The following is a 17,087-nucleotide window of genomic DNA, read 5'->3' on the forward strand; positions in this document are numbered from 1 at the left end:
CTGGTTTCTAGTGGTATTGCAGGAGTTACAAATTTAAAAGTTACAGATCTCATTCACCAAATGTGTACAGCCAACAGAATGTCCCGGTTTGATGACACATGCATACGGATCTCATTACAAACACACAGAATGGATTACACACAGACAACTTCATTTACAAATCTTAATTCTACACATGCATATTGAAACACACACGGATCAAGGTACAGACACTCCATATGAAGGGATTTTCAAGTTGAATATGTTTTGAAGTTCCTGTCTGCATATGTGTATGATACATGCATGACTGTGTGTATGGTTGTCATTGTAACTTGCCTGGAGTATTTAGGTAAGATCAAAGTTAAACAGCCTCTCTGAGTCACCGTACTGCATGTGTGAAACATCGGAAGCTTTTGTAGTCAAATGAAAATGGAATGTGAACCATTTTACAGCAGGATTTATAAATAGCACAAACATCTCCAACTGTCTACAGCAGTGTTTCTCAAATGGGGGTACGAGGCAGAAATTCAGAAGTCAGGCCAGGATGAAGAGGTAGTTAATAAAACCTGGGCATCCGGCTAAAGATCCAGAATAGCCAGCTGGAAAAAAATAAACCTGAATCACAGAAATCCAGATGGTCTTGTGATGAGTGCGTTTGGATGGACTTCACATGCACTTTACAGGACCATACTGTCATATTCTGTACAACTGAATGAATCATTATTGGGGAACTCGACCTATTGATAGTGTGTGGTGTAACAAAAGTCTACCCTGACAAAATGTTAGCCCAGTACTTTTATACAGCAATCTGCTAGCTAACAGCTACATGCAGCCCTCCCATCTCCAAACTAAACACCAATGGACAATGGACTTTTTCAGGAGAAAACTGACTGAAATCAGGTCATGCAGAAAAAAATGTTGAAGGCTAAAGAAACATCAACAAATGTGCTAGAAGCTTCACCTGCAATGTTGCTACTTTTAGCAAAGGCTAAGGAACAAGCTGAGCTTCGGAGCTAACTCTCCCAAGTGTGGAATTCATGGATCATGTGGCGATTGTGAGATAAAACCATAAAAACGGGGTAAGCAGTGACACTCTGTATGTCTGGGAGGAGGAGGAAGTTGCGTGTGTACAGACTGACGGGAGAGAAAGTTACAAATAATACAGTAAGAAATCCATTCAACTCTGACCCAGATGGATAAATAATAATAATTTTGCCATCAAAAGCCCGGTCTGTGTGTGTTTTTTTTTAAAGTTTTATATAAGTAAACGATGTTCAGATGTTAGAGTTGTCACTAAAGCAAAAAAAAAGGGTTTTTTTTACAAAAAGGCTTTTTTCTCAGCTTTTTGCTCTGAAACTGAAGATTTGTGTAAAACTTGCTCTGTTCAACGGCTGATTACAAAAGAATGAAACGAGCCAGAAACAATTTTTTTTTTTGATGAAAGTAGAGGCTTCAATCTTTCAGAATCTGGTGTCAGCTTTCAGATAGTCATAGTAGAAAATATTCTGTGGGTCTTTAAAAATCAGTCAAAATGCTCAAAAACGGCTGGCACTGAGGGGGTAGAAAATCTCAGAATGGCTGGCACTGAGTGAGTTAAGGCCCTAGATGTTGTAGGGCTGTCATGGTTGACACAACTCTGCATCATGGCATGGACATTGGGGGCAGTGCCTCTGAACTGGCAGACCACGTGGTGGTCCCCCTTTTTAAAAAGTACCTCAGGGTCTTGTGAGGGAGGGATCGAGCTGGAGGTCGACATGCAGATTGGTCTGGCTTCTACAGTGATGCAGGGCCTGCTATGATTTGTCATGAGGGAGCTGAACCAAAAGGCAAAGCTCTTAAATTACCCTACCAAATAAATATGTTGTTTAATAAACTTTAAATCCTAATGATATTTTCTTCCCCTAATGTAATGTGGCTGTTACACCAGGACCTGTGACTTTGCTCTGATCAGTCCATGAAAAATAGACAGATGAAACCATCCTATTGATCTAGCATTGATCTGAGTTAATACAGCATCACAGTCTGTAAATCAGTATCTGCATTCTTTGAAGATGAACTACTGACCATCATCCAGCGCAGCTTTGAGCAGCGCTGTGTCACACTCTCATATGTGAACATTGTGCCATCGTAAATTACGCATCTGATCTGCTGATTCTGGCCTGACATCATCGTGACAAGAGACTTTGACGGTCAAAACTTGGTGAGAAAGGAGATCAGTGGAGCGATATCAATCCATGGTCATATCCATATATCTATCACACACACACACACACACTATCTCCGCTGTGTTTTCTGTCAACTACGTGTGTGTCTGCACCTTCTTCTCAGTTGTACTCTTTTACCATACAAAAACAATCACAGCAAACAGATCCAGATTTCATGTATTGCTTTGCGTCCCCAGCATTAAATTATTTGCATTTCCTCCTCCCATATTTTTGCTTCCCCTGGGAGATCCGCCTACTATACATATTCATCAGAGGGAAATGCGCTAAATGGAATGAGGGCGCAGGTAGAAAAGCAGCAGCGGCACACACCTGATTCCCTGAGCTTTGTAATCCTTATTAGCGCATGGAGTGACGTTTGCACACAATTTAATACCACTAAACCTTTTGTGAAGGTTTTAGTGTTTTGTACTATTTGTATAGTTTAGAGGGTGGACCCTGGGTGCGACAGCCTCATATAGAGTTGGCCCAGTGTCCTCCCTACTTTTGTTCAATTTGGCTAGGATCTTCAGTCCCTTTTGTTTCGTTATGTTGCTACTTTTAATAACTTTGAGTAAATAAAAAATTTGATAATTGTTACCTCTGTGTTTGGCGTCTTTTATGTTGCGGTCCCTCAAGCCTTTGGGTTCCTGTCCTCGAGGGGGCAGTAACATGAACTTTTAAAGTGTCCTTTTTATACTATGCAACCTGTTGTCTAACTCAGTGATTTACAACTGAGACAATTTATCTAATAATATCTATCCCTCCATGTTAAAGCTTACCTCCAATATTAAAGTACATGTATCCAGTGTCGTAAATCTATCTATCTATATATATATATATATATATATATATATATATATATATATATATATATATATCACTACTTGATTTGAACAACGTTACTCTCTCCTTCTTTAAGTTACAGGGGTTGCTGAACATTTCAAGCTGCATTTTGGATTTATTTTAGCAGGTTTAAAATGCAGCTTTAAATTTTCAGGACCCTCTGTAACTTAAAGGATACCTGTAGTGGAGATGTATATAACACAATATGTTATACAGTGTAAATTTGTTTTCATTCTTTATTTGTGAAGCTAAACACACATTTTTTGATAAACAAACATTTGTTTCACATTTGTTACTCTTCATTGTAATTTTTGTGATTTTATGTTTTGCACACCGGGTTTCAAGAAGCAACTGCGGACATCGAATTGCCTTTTAGTAGTAGCTGCAGCCTTCACCCCTACAGTATATTCTCAAAAACATGAGAAACAACATGCTTTTCAATGGTATTTTTAATGAAAAATTATGAAAACAAAAACTGGACATTATTAAAAATATGACAGAGGCCTGTAATTTTCATCATAAATATACCTCAACTATGAGAGACAAAATGAGAAATAAATTCCAAAAAAATCACATTGTAGGATTTTTAACGAATTAATTGGTAAATCCCTCGGTAAAATAAGTATTTGGTCACCTACAAACGAACAATATTTCTGGCTCTCACAGACCTGTAACTTCTTTAAGAGGCTCCTCTGTCCTCCACTCATTACCTGTATTAATGGCACCTGTTTGAACTCGTTATCAGTATAAATTACACCTGTCCACAACCTCAAACAGTCACACTCCAAACTCCACTACGGACAGGACCAAAGAGCTGTCAAAGGACACCAGAAATAAAATTGTAGACTTGCATCAGACTGGGAAGACTGAATCTGCAATAGGTAAGCAGCTTGGTGTGAAGAAATCAACTGTGGGAACAGTTATTACAAAATGGAAGACATACATGACCAATGATAATCTCCCTCGATCTGGGGCTCCACGCAAGATCTCACCCTGTGGGGTCAAAATGATCACAAGTAAGGTGAGTAAAAATTCCAGAACCACACGGGGGACCTAGTGAATGACCTGCAGAAAGCTGGGACCAAAGTAACAAAGGCTACCATCAGTATCACACTACGCCACCAGGGACTCATATCCAGACGTGTCCCTCTGCTTAAGCCAGTACATGTCCGAGCCCATCTGAAGTTTGTTAGAGAGCATTTGGATGATCCAGAAGAGGATTGGGCGAATGTCATAAGGTCAGATGAAACCAAAATAGAACTTTTTGATAAAAACTCAACTCGTCGTGTTTGGAGGAGAAAGAATGCCATACCTACTGTAAAGCATGGGAGTGGTAACATCATGCTTTGGGGCTGTTTCTCTACAAAGGGACCAGGACGGCTGATCCGCGTAGACAGAATGAATGAGGTCATGTATTGTGAGATTTTGAGTGAAAACCTCCTTCCTCATTTTGTTTCTCATAGTTGAGGTGTACATATGATGAAAATTACAGGCCTCTCACATCTTTTTAAGTGGGAAAACTTGCACAAATGGTGGCTGACTAAATACTTTTTTGCCCCACTGTACAAAATGACAAAACATTAAATACATGTTCTAATTGCAATACAGAGGAAAACAAACCAGAAAAACTACTATATATATATATATATATATATATATATATATATATATATATATATATATATATATATATATATTCATAGTATTTACATAATGTACATGCAAAATACACACATGCATAAAATATATATAAACCCATATACTGTATATATATATACACACACATAACAAAACAACACCAAAGCACAACAATAGATGGGTAGATAGAACACATTTCAGTTACAGGCGGGGCAGGATGAAGGTATAGTTTATCTAGTCCCGCCCCTTCTACTATCAGTGACCAATTCTTAGCATAAAGGGGTCAACTCATCAGCAATATGCAACCTAACATATACAGTTTATAATATTGTAACAAAAAATTAACAAGTTAGTCATTTTCTTCCTTGCTTTGCTTGTAAGAATCAAATAATATTAGTTTGTATTGTTTTTTTTTTAAATATCACTGAGTTTTTAAAAGACTTTAAAGTATAATCAAGTTTGTTCAAAAAATGTATAGTACATTTTGAAGTTGTGTGGAACAGAAAATGAGAACAGAAATACACAAAATTACAATAAACTATGCAATATATGATAACAGTTGCCCTTCTCTGCTCAATGTTGTTGATTCATTGTTTGGTTGGATGCGTGTTGATGATGCTCACAGAAGTCACAGGCTCTCGTTTATTGAAGAAAAACCAATAGAAAAATAAAATCTCTGATACAAAGGCAGTGTCTTTAGGAGTAAAACAGAAGGACTGTAATAGTGAGCACAGTTTAACAGCTGATACTTCTGCTGAGGCCAAGGCGTTTCCTTGAGCCTTTGTGCACATTCACACACACTGTTTGGAGAGGACACGGAGGTGGAGCAGACAGGGAGGGAGTAATGGACTTTTCAGGTAACTTCCACTCTTTGGGTCTGCTGGAGTATTCATACAGATCCTTTCTGAATGCACTGACAGTGTTCTGTTCCTTCTTAAAGAAGATGATGTAACACTTTGGGAAGAAATGGCAGCTGAGGATACCGTAATTGGAGATGAGAATGACCACCATTTCTACAGCTGGCAAATATACTCCTGTGGTGGTCACGTAGACAGGGATGAAGAGCAGCCATGAGATGAGATACAGCAGCATGCTAAAGGTAATGAAGCGTCCCTCGTTGTACTGCTGTGGCAGTTTACGTCCTTTGAAAGCGCAGATGAAGCAGACAAATGCGAGGACGGCGATGTAGCCCAACATCACCCCAAACGCCAAGTGTGAGCCCTCGTGACAGGCCTCCAGCAGCGTGGTTGGATTCCCGGTGATAGAATAGCCAGGACTCTTCAGAATCAGCCAGCAGATACAGGTCGCGACCTGCAGAGCTACGCACACACTGACGATGACGTAGGGCTGGTGGAGTTTCCTCAGCAGCTCCTGCAGTTTGGGGTTGAACTGGAAGGCCAACAGGATTTGAATGGTTTTGACCAAGATGCAGGAGACGCACAGGGTGAAGCTGATCCCATAGAGAACCTGTCGAGCTTTGCACTGGAGGTCATTAGGTTTGCCTACAAACAGCACTGCACTGATGTAACTGACAACTAAGGAGAAGAGGATGACCTGGCTCAGCGGCCCTCCAGCAGCCCTCACCACAGGAGTGTTCCTCCACCGCAGGAACAACGCAGACACCAGCAGAGCCAGGACAATGCCCAGTGCAGAGAAGCTCAGCAGAACCACAGCGAAGCCATCCTGCCACGAGAAGAAGAGCAGGCGCTTTGGGATGCAGCCAGAGCTGCCTTCAGGAGACCACTCAGTGCTCGTGTTACAGCTCAGACACTGGCTCATATCTACAGGAAGCACAAAGAAACATCACATATAGGAAATCTCCTGAAAGATGTCACAAAAATGTAATCATCAACATTCATGTCAGCATTTAGAGTAATGACCAATCTGAGCATTAATATAGAAAAGAACACATGATTTGTATTGTTTTTGAGTAATTTTGTATTGTGAAGGTAGAGGTAGAAGGTAGATTAAAAAATATGAGAGCTTATAGAACATGATGTGAGCTTGTGTATAAATAATCCACACAAGTGAAATAAATTTAACGTCACAAATGATGAGAAAAAATGTATAGACAGATATATATATATATATTTACACATAAACTTACAGCTGCAAACATGTAATCCAACACTTTTTTTAATTACTTACGTAAATTATCGTTTACAACCACAACTCTCCGGTAACAACTTCTCAAATTTGACGCTACAGAAACACAAACTGCTTTTCTCGTGTGAATTTGCGCTGATTGAGTTTTGCAACAAATCTTTCTTTATTTTTATGAGACAGTGCACATACATGTTAATTGTTTTGTTGTTTCGTCACATTATACAGATTGTAGATTTTGTAAAATACATTAACCGCTTGGCCACTGCTTCAGCTGTCAGCTCTCGATTATCATCTCCACATAGCGTTAACCTAAATATAAACAAGGAGAAGCACTCTCCATGACTATTTTTGTTCAGAAATGACTCTTAACAACCTTTTTTAAACAAACTGTGGAGGCAAATTTCAGCATCCTGCCTCGACAGTGAAGAAAAATGACTTTTTTTCGGTCAGATCACCGGCTGCTGCACTAAAAAGACGCAGCGCTCTGTCTCCAAATCCTCGCTTCTGATTGGTCACACACACACAGGGGAGCGGGTTCGAAAATGAGAAGCGCGCAATTATTTTTTCTGGAGTTATTGCCCTTGTTCGGTTTTTTTTGGTGGGGGATGTTAATGTCTTCATTTTTGTAATTTTGTATGTTTTTGAAGTAATTCTTGTGTATTTTGGCTATTGTTTTGTATTGTTGTTTTTGTGTGTTTTTGTAGTCATTTTGCATTATTTTGTCGTCGCTTTGTGTATTTTTCTGGAACTCTGTGGGGTTTTTTAAAAAGTTTTTAGTTCATTTTATCTGTTTTCCGATGTTTTTGTAGTCGTTTTTTGTTTATAATTTCTTGTGGTATATTGAAGGCATTTTTTGCATTTTTGTTGCCGTTCTGTTTATTTGATGTTTTTGTAGTCTGTGTATTTTCTATAATTCATGTTTTTTGGAGTCAGTTTAATTTTATGCAATTTTTGTATGTTTTTGGAGTCTCTTGGCATTCTTTAGTGATATTTTTGTTGTTCTATAAATCTGTATTTTTTGAAAGCATTTTGTGTATTTTTTTTGGTATTTTATGTGTTGTGTATTTGCAATTTTGTATGGTTTTTTGATGGTATTTTGTGCCTGAGAGATAGATTTCCTCTTCTTTTGGCATTGTTGGGGGTTTCCACAGCACATCATCGTCCTTCCTCTGTCTCCTGTTCAACAATTTCCTGTATGTCCTCCTTCACTGCCTGGCAGCTCTGTTCCTGACATCTTCGTTATCATCTCTCCTATACGGGACCAAACCAAGCATCGTCTCTCTTAAATGTCCAGTATTATGCTGATTTTCACCCATCTCCTTTTTCTAAGAACCCCAACAACAACGCATTTGAGGTTTGTTCTCCCAAACTCGCCTGTTTTCTGAAGGTTTAGCCCTCTGAAAAGTCACTAGGCATTATCACAGCAGCAGTAGCAGCAGTACATCATTAACAGTTTTCCTTCTCCTCCTCTGACCACAGAAATAGTGCATAAGACGATAGTCTTTTTTTTGTCCGACTGCTGCGTCGCATAGGCTCACAAACACGTCAGATCATCCCATAAAGGCGTTACAAGGCGATATAATGGCTACTAAAAACGGAACTGATTGTAAACGCACGCGCTGCAGCGCAAGGAAGTAGGAATGTATATCACTGTTGCAAAACAATCATAAAGGAAATTTTTCACAATACTATCCCTTTAACTTCCCACCAAACTGTCCTCCTTGAGCTGTCCCTGTGATGGACTGAGCTTATCCTCAGCTCTTCTGCTCAGTGGTACCCTCCCAGAACTGGCAACAGAAAAACATCAAAGGAAGCTTTGTTTAACTGGTTGTATGCAGGCCAGTCTTTGAACTTCTATAATCTCTGCCCAGTTTGTGTTCCACAGAGATGTGATCATGTGTTTTTCCTGCTGATGCGGCGTGTCTGCCAGGCTGTAGACAGAAACTCAACTAATACGGGCAAATGTAGACACTATTATAAAGGACCAAACAAACCGGGGAAAAGAGGGGAACGGGAAGAGAAAAAAAGAAAGAAAAGAAGCTGTAGCTGTAGAAAACTCATGCAAGCTATGGGAGAATACTGAAAGTCCACACAGGAAAGAGCCACACTGTGTGTGTCACCTGTGCTGTTAGAGTAGTAGTTCTCGGTGCAGTTGGTGCACTCGTAGCAGCAGGTGTGCTGACCCTCTGCGGTTTTCTTGAACTCTCCAGGTAAACAGCTTTCAGAGCATTTGGAGACGATGTGCTTAAAAACACAGACACATCGTCATCGTCAGGCTTCAATTCTCTCTGCTGTCTTTTTACTCTTATCTTTATTATGTGTGGATTTTGTCTTTTGGATTTTCTCATATTCACACTTGACCTGTACACACATTTTGTTGAGTTTTGTGTGTGTGTGTGTGTGTGTGTGCGTTTACTACCTACCCGTAGCTCCTTGAATTTTGTCACTGTGTGATGGTTGGTGTGAGTAAAGCTCTGGTTTTGCAGGTGATACTCTGCTACAACATCGGACACGTGGATGCTTCCTCTGTCTGACCTCCACATCACCACATTGTAGCCCAGGTTAATGTCTCCTCTGCTGTCAAACCTGTAGTTCTTTCCTCTGACCGTAAACTCTTCCATCCACAGGGCTTGGAGAACCTGCATAAAGCAGCAAGGCCCAATGGAATAATAAGAGGTACAGCTACCCTGACACCAGCACAGGGCTGCAATAAACAATATGTGAATCCGTTTTAAGTTCATGGTAAATGGACTTGATTTTATATAGCGCTTTATCACCACACTGAAGCAGTCTCAAAGCGCTTTACACATCAGCTCATTCACCCAATCACTCTCACATTCACACACCAGTGGGACAGGACTGCCATGCAAGGCGCTAGTCGACCACTGGGAGCAACTTAGGGTTCAGTGTCTTGCCCAAGGACACTTCGACACATAGTCAGGTACTGGGATCGAACCCCCAACCTCTTGATCAGAAGACGACCCACTGCCACCTGAGCCACGGTCATGATAGAAATATGAAATGGAAATCCACATTACTTAAGATGCAAAGTACAAAGTTGATAGTTGATTTACGCGGCATCACTGGTTTCAAATATATCCTACCGTTTGATGGAATGAGCCTCGAAAAGAGTATTGACGAGCAATCAGGAATTCACTTTTAGAGTTCTTTGCCTTCAGAAAGGATCCCATATTGCATTAGAGGGAAATTATTTTACTATTTATTCTATTCTTGGGGAGAACTGAGCTTACTCATTGAGCTGTTTTAACCTTTTCCATTACTTATTCACAGGCAGTAATGAAACCGACTCTTATCCCAGCAAAACAAAGTTCATGTTTATTTCTGTTCATTTGAAAGCTTGTTTCTTTAGAGGTGTATTTCATTAAACCCAGCTCAGGGTTATTTCCAAGTTTAACGGAAGAGTCCTGCTCAGTGAAGCCAGGTTCTACCTAGAACAGCCATTTTAACAAGGAGAAAATACCTTAGTTGCCATGGAAACAGTCTGTGCAGCAAACCTTCTCCAACCAGGTTTAACCAGCAGGCTTGGTTTACCTGCAGGCACACTCATAAAACCACTTCATCATTTTAAAAGATGTAATTTTGTGGTGCTTTAAAACACTCAACAAAGATCCACCAATGGAAAAAGGAGTCAAACAGACTTCAGTCTGTCATCCAACATCGCACACAGCACCGCTGCTCCCTCCATTGAGTTCAACAAACTATTCATCAAAACACTCACAAGTCTCATAAATTACAGATTATTTAAATGTCAGATACTGCATGGTCTTTTTTTAAATGTTGTGTAAAGAATAAAAAAAAGCCTCAGTAAACTCATCAAACTCACATGGATCAGTGTGTGATCACATGGTTCAGTTGTTCTCTATAATAATCACACCTACTTAAACCCTTCACAGTTGAAACCACAGAAATTTCTGAAACTCTCTTTTTCCTCTTGTTGCTCACTGCTCAGCAACAAATGATGTCACATCCTGTTGGTCTCAGCATTGGTTTCTATTGGCTGATCTCGTCAGATCTCGGAAGCTAAGCAAGGCCTGGCCTGGAACACACATGAGGATTTGTCTGAGTTGCTCACCGTTCCACACGCCTCAAGGTGTTTGTTCTCATTTGTTGTATTTACAATATTTTTGTTATACAAAGGAAATCAAATTGAATCTTTTTTTTTTTGTTTAAAATTTTGAATGAAATAAAACTCTGCTGTTGTGCATGGGTATAATACTATCACATTTACTGAAACATTACTTTCACCCATGCAGACACATAAATACCTCCCAGGGTTGGACTCTGCCCGCCGTCCTACAGTCTCTCCTCTGACACACTGAAGCCACAGCCTGTGCTATGGCACTCACAGCCATCTCAATGCCGAAAACACCGTCTGCAGAAATGTGTTTCCTGAGGATGGATAAAGCTTTGGATGGATGATCAATGTTTGAAGACATATTACTGCTGCTCAGCTTTGAGTAGAACTCCTTCAGGAAGGAGTTATTTTCCATGTAATTGTGCTCTGCTGTCTCCAGTCTGTTCAGGTACTCATTGAAGGATGTCAAATTCTCTTTTTTGAAAGCAAAGCCCACAACGTGTCCGATATCTTCCAGAGATAAGTTGCCCCTCACAGAGCTGCTGGAGGACCAGCTGTCACTTGCTACCCACACTCTTCTCATGGTGTGCAGGGCGAGTCCTTCTCTCACAGCTTGGTCATGGAGTTCCTGATACAGAGCTTTCATGAGAGAAGACTTAGCAAAAGACACAATGACCTGGACCTTATGGTTGGTGAGGATGGTTTCAGCAGCCTTCGTCATGGTGGAGCTCAGATCCTCTCTGCTCACAGAGCGAGGTAAAACCAACTTGAAGGCCACACAGATTCCCATCTTAGAGGCTTGACTGCTGAAGTGATCTAGAGCTGATCGGCCGTAGTCTCCATCTGAGATGACGACTCCTACCCAGTTCCAGCCATAGCTTCTAAGCAGATTGGCCATGGCAGCTGTCTGATGCTCGTCGTTAGGTATGGTCCTCAGGAAGGAGGGGAAGCGCTTCTTATCGCTCAGAATCACCGCAGTGGACGAGTAACTAATCTGCAAACATAGAGTCAAAGATGATTCATACTAAATAAAAACATTGTTATTCATTTTTCTCAAAAAGTAACTAAACCTTGAGGTTTTGGCTGATGTATTATGTGCATCTAGGTTGAGAGGGCAGTCACTCTTAAATTTCTACCAGCCTGTCATTGCCCGATCCCGTTAGATCTCGGAAGCTAAGCAGGTCTGGGCCTGGTTAGTAGTTGGATGGGAGACCACTGAGAATTCCAGGTGCCACAGTGGGGTGGCAGTCACCCAGTGGGATCTGTCATTGTGCCCTTGGGCAAGGCACTTCACCTACATTGCCTAGTATGAATGTAGTGTGTGAGTGAGTGTTGGTGGTGGTCGGAGGGGCCGATGGCGCACTATGGCAGCCTCGCTTCCGTCAGTCTGCCCCAGGGCAGCTGTGGCTACAATAGTAGTTTACCACCACTAAGTGTGGAGTGAAAGAATAATGCCTTAATTCTGTAAAGCGACTTTGAGTGTCTATGATAAAGCGCTATATAAAACTGATGCATTATTATTATTATAACAAAAATGTAACAAATTCAAATACTTTGATTCATGTCCAACTGTTCTTGACATTTTAGTCAATCAACAACTCTACTTTATACTAAATGCATTTGTTTTGGTCATGTAGGGGTTAAGGAAAGTGGCTTGTAATCATAAGGTCAAATCCAACATGGGCCATCACTGTGGGATGTTGAGTCCCGTAACGCTTTGGAAAAAGGTGTCTACTAAATTAAATTGTAATCTTGTGATAATAAGGAAAAGCACTTGGAACTGTTCTTGTATTAATTTATGTTGTATTTTGACTACAAATATTTAGTGTTAGCTCACTGATTGTTCTGCCTCATTGGAAATTTTTTCTAGTGCCTTGTTTGTCAGAAACTGGCAAAAACTCAGACATTTTATGGTCTCGGTTTTGGTCTCGACTCCCAAAAGTCTTGGTGTTGACTTGGTCTTGGTGCAATCTGGTCGAGAGCAAGTCTTGGTCTTGGATATTGTGGTCTTAGGTACAACACTACTATCTAGTATAGTAAAAATGACTATTGTGCAGGTTTATACAGAGTTTTGGGACTATGAACTCTCAGGCTTGTGTGTAGAGTACCATTTGCCTTTAGCTGTTAGAGACAATAATCAAGTCGTAGTGTAGGCCTCATTTAGCAATAAATCAAAGATCATCTGCTCAGAAAAAAGATTGTTATTTCTACTTGAAAGTTTGTTTTGACCTCCGAAGTCACTCCACATCCCACAATGCAATGCATGAAACTTTTCTGACAATGTAAAACTGACTGTTTACAGTGGAGATCATTTTATATTTTATTCCAGCAAATGATCTTTGGTTTGTTAATCTGTGATCAACATGATATAAACATGGTGCATTGGTTGGGTTTCCTCTCATTGTCAAACACATGGCATCAATTGCTGCTTATTTTATTGCTTCTAAAAATGTATCTCTAACGGCGAATTTTATTAAATTTCAAAAGATATCATCAGAAATCTGTCACGTTGGATTACTTTTCATCACGTACTTGGGGAATCATCTGGAGAGTCAGGTGTCTGGCAACAGCAATTGACATTTCAGAGTGACCTGCACCAATGACGGCCATGATAGGCTGCTGGCAGGCAGAGGAGCCGTTGTGGTGGCAGTCAGCTGGCTGAGTGAAGGCGGCCGTGGCTCTCAGAGCCGTGCTGACATCGGAGCAGGAGTCCAGCAACCAGTAACCCAGAGTAATGTTGGCGTCTGTCAGAGCAGGGGATTTATTCACCACCTCGATGGCATTGATCATGGCCAGGACTTTCACCAGCTGGTTTTCACTAAACCTAAGAAAGCAGCATAGTGCATTAGAGATATGTACAGAACAGGTCTATATGTTTGACTGGAGGTTGAAATTATGTAATAAAAGCTATCCGTCACATTGAGTCCACCTCTTTTCATCCCTTCCTGAGGTCGGCCTTTCTCAGGGCTATACACAGTGTCATTCCCATCTATTTCATCGTCTTGTTCTATATCTGCTCTTGCCTGCCTCTCTTTCTCTGTCCTCACACTGTTTTTAACAGGATGGTCTTGCTAAGCCCTGATGGTCTCATTATGCTCCAATCACTTCACTTTGTGACTTTTTACTGTAGAAAGGAGGTTATCGAAAGGTCTGTAAACTGTTTCTCTACCTTCTTCCCAGATCTTTTAATTGAACAGCTCAGAGGAAAGGTGAGAAGACTAGTATAATTTCAATGTAATTTATTCTAATCACCGTAATCACAAGGATAGTTTAGCAGGCCTGCTGCTCCTGCATACAGCTCACATGCAAGTGAGTACCAAAAGCAAGAGTGTGTTCAGAGAATTGGAAGTAGACATTTTGTCTTCTTGTGCTAGGCGTACCCCATACAATAGTTTGGTTGGTGCCAGACATTTGGGCCAGTTATCAGTCTCACCACAGGCCAACCACTACAACTGTGATTTCTTTGTGTTTATGTGGTATCAACAAAATGTGGGAGTGTGGGTGTTGAGACACAGTGATATACAGCAAACATGCAACAGGTCTTCAGAGATAACAACTGGCAGAATAGAGAAGAAACCTAAATAATATATTTCAGGTTCAATAGCTTTGGACTCGGTTCCCTTCTCACCTGTTTGTGTTCACGTAAAAATGTTGAGTTTTTTACTGCTTGCAACAGGAAATCTCTGTGGCGTCTCTGTATTTCTCTACTGTCCATGACTTAAACCCTTTTACGACATTTTAGGAAACATCTACTTTATATATTAAGTAGATTCTCATGTATAAACTTAAAAAGTAAGAGACCAAATCTTGCACAATTGGAACTTAATTAAATATTTACAAATGAATTTATATAAAATAAAAGGTTTGTCAAAAACAATTCTCTTTTGAAATAAAGTAACACCAATGAATTCAAGTCAAAATTTAAAAAAATTAGTATTATGGAGCCCAAAAGAGTCATAATTAAATAAATAAAAACAACATTTTGAAATAAATACTATTTTGATAAGTAACAGGACCCCATAGCATCAGTGTTGGACGCACGGGGTACCCCTTTGGTGTTTATTTTTTACGCTGAGGGTCCATGTTCTACCCACAGGCAATGAAAAACATGGCGGACACGTATATTTTAATAGCAAATTGCCTTATTTCAAGATAGATTGTGGCTTTAGAAATGTTTTGATGGCATTTCTAGTGAGAAATGTACCCTTAAATTTCATAGTATCCATTCCGTTTATGTAAACAATCTGTAGTTTTTTTGTGACAACGTACATTCTTCCGTGATTGCTATGACAACCTTTGATGCCAAAAAACTGCAAGCCAAAAGCAGATAAATATCCATTCACAGACCGAGTAATGTTGTAATTCTCTTGTTTCCTTTACTGTTTCATCTCCTAACTGTGGTTGGGGGACACAAGGGAGGTCCATAGGGAGGTCCATAGTCTCCAGAGCTAAATGTTGCTCCTCCTCCGTTAAATCCTCAGATAAAAGTGGAACCGTGCAGAAACACGCTGTGTTGGTGCTGTACTTTATTCACTACCTGCGCTGTAAACATAAACCTCGCTACCTGTCACGATCACCGTGTTGGATTGAACCCAGGTCTTAACACACACACACACCTGCTCCACTGACACGCACACACGCGCATCGGCCACACGCATGCACCCGCTCCCTCACTCAAAATTAATACATTCGAGCTAGACACATCTCAAAGCACTTTTCTTGCTTTATTTTTTTTTTATTATTAATAATAATTTTATTTATATTTCCTCCCATTGCTACCACTGTGTCGGTCAAAGAACGGCCATGACCAATGTCCAGGAAAACTAATCGATCTTAAAGGATCAAGCCGAGGTCCAACCCACTAGCTTTGATTGACAGACCGAAGTCATTCTGCTGAAAAACGACATTATGAAATAAAAAGGCCATTGTGGAAATAGATATTTAAGAATAATAAAACGTATTCATAATAATATTACCTTATTTAACAATTTAATGGCCATATTATATATTTGTCTGTTATTTATCAAAATGGTATTTATTTCAAAATGTTGTTTTTATTTTTTTTTTAATTATGACTCTTTTGGGCTTCCATAAAGTACAGTGTCGTGCCAAATGTGCCATGTTGTTAACAACACAATAGGTAGAAACCACAACCTGAACCAAAGAAATTGGTATGTATTATGAAATACATACTGTATGTATTATGTTCAACAATGTGCCAAAAATGAAAACAACAACAATAATAATAATAAAAATTTTGTCAGTATGGTTGGTTGTAGAAATGTAATGACTTACTTGACTTTTTTTAAAATGTGCTTAAGTACTGATTTAGAAATATACTCAAAAAACTACAAGTACCCATAAAAAAAAAAAAACTCAATTACAGTACTTTTGTTCTTGCTCTCTTGTGTGTGTGTGTGTGTGTGTGTGTGTGTGTGCGTGTGTGTGTGTGTGTGTGTGTGTGTGTGTGTGTGTGTGCGCGTGTGTGCGTGTGCGTGCGTGAACAGGCTTACATGATACATGGCTGCAGGTGAGGGGCGAAGGAAGAGATAGATTTGTTCACATCCTCGTGAATGGGAAAGATTCCTCCGATGAGAACATCTCCTGGAGCAAATGCTCCTGCCATGCTTGTGTCCATTCCAGTGCAGCATGGAGGAGAGAAGATAATGCACATCAGAATGAATGTGGCTTGATGCCCATGTGGTGCAGCAGCAGCATCCATGTCAGCAGGCTGTGTCAAGTCTCTGCGCTTCATCCTTATGAAGGAGTCTGCCTCTGATAAAGGTACACTCCCTCCTGCTTCCTCCTTCAGGTGTGTCAGTTCTCATATTCTTTCCCGAAGCCTTGCCTCCTGACGCTGAGTGACAGTGAGCTGACTCATGACTTTGACAAACAGTGTATGTTGTTGAAGGAAATGGTTTCACACTGTATGAAGAATAATGCAGCTGCGGTTAACAAAGCTCATGAAAAACATCTCACGCCACATATTATAAGGTCCTCCATCTAATTTTGTGAGGCCCCTCGCGTGTTTTGGACTTTGACAGCCGCATGGAAGGCGGCGTCTCTGTTGGCCTGAAACTATTGTATACTTCGGATGACAAGGTTACGTTTTGGGTTTTAGACCTGGCGGGATCAGTAGTCCTGTTCGCTTGTTTTCTTTGGGTGGGCTTTGGTTTTGTTTCATAGTTCAGGTGTGGCTCGGGCTCCACGGACTCTGTACA

General features: G+C 40.3%; 1 protein-coding gene across 1 annotated transcript; it reads right to left on the bottom strand.

Moving 5' to 3' along the window:
* Nucleotides 1–4,139: 4,139 nt before the first annotated feature.
* Nucleotides 4,140–16,650, bottom strand: LOC114478452 (G-protein coupled receptor family C group 6 member A-like). Its single transcript, XM_028471549.1, has 7 exons — nucleotides 16,380–16,650; nucleotides 13,399–13,690; nucleotides 11,057–11,860; nucleotides 9,194–9,409; nucleotides 8,891–9,014; nucleotides 5,466–6,445; nucleotides 4,140–4,205 (listed from the first exon to the last, which is right to left on the bottom strand). Exons 1-7 carry the CDS (start codon nucleotides 16,619–16,621, stop codon nucleotides 4,140–4,142), a joined length of 2,724 nt encoding a protein of 907 aa, XP_028327350.1. The 5' UTR covers nucleotides 16,622–16,650.
* Between the last annotated feature and the right edge of the window lie 437 nt (nucleotides 16,651–17,087).

Source organism: Gouania willdenowi, chromosome 16, assembly GCF_900634775.1.
Source record: "Gouania willdenowi chromosome 16, fGouWil2.1, whole genome shotgun sequence".
Classification (NCBI taxonomy): Eukaryota; Metazoa; Chordata; class Actinopteri; order Blenniiformes; family Gobiesocidae; genus Gouania; species Gouania willdenowi.

Excerpts from the sequence above, each read along its gene's own strand:
- LOC114478452 (XM_028471549.1), bottom strand. The coding sequence starts at position 16,621 with ATGAAGCGCAGAGACTTGACACAGCCTGCTGACATGGATGCTGCTGCT. Across the intron at positions 9,410-11,056 it reads GCAGAGTCCAACCCTGGGAG|GTTCTCCAAGCCCTGTGGAT; the intron begins GTATTTATGTGT and ends TGCTTTATGCAG. Across the intron at positions 6,446-8,890 it reads CTACTACTCTAACAGCACAG|ATATGAGCCAGTGTCTGAGC; the intron begins GTGACACACACA and ends TGCTTCCTGTAG.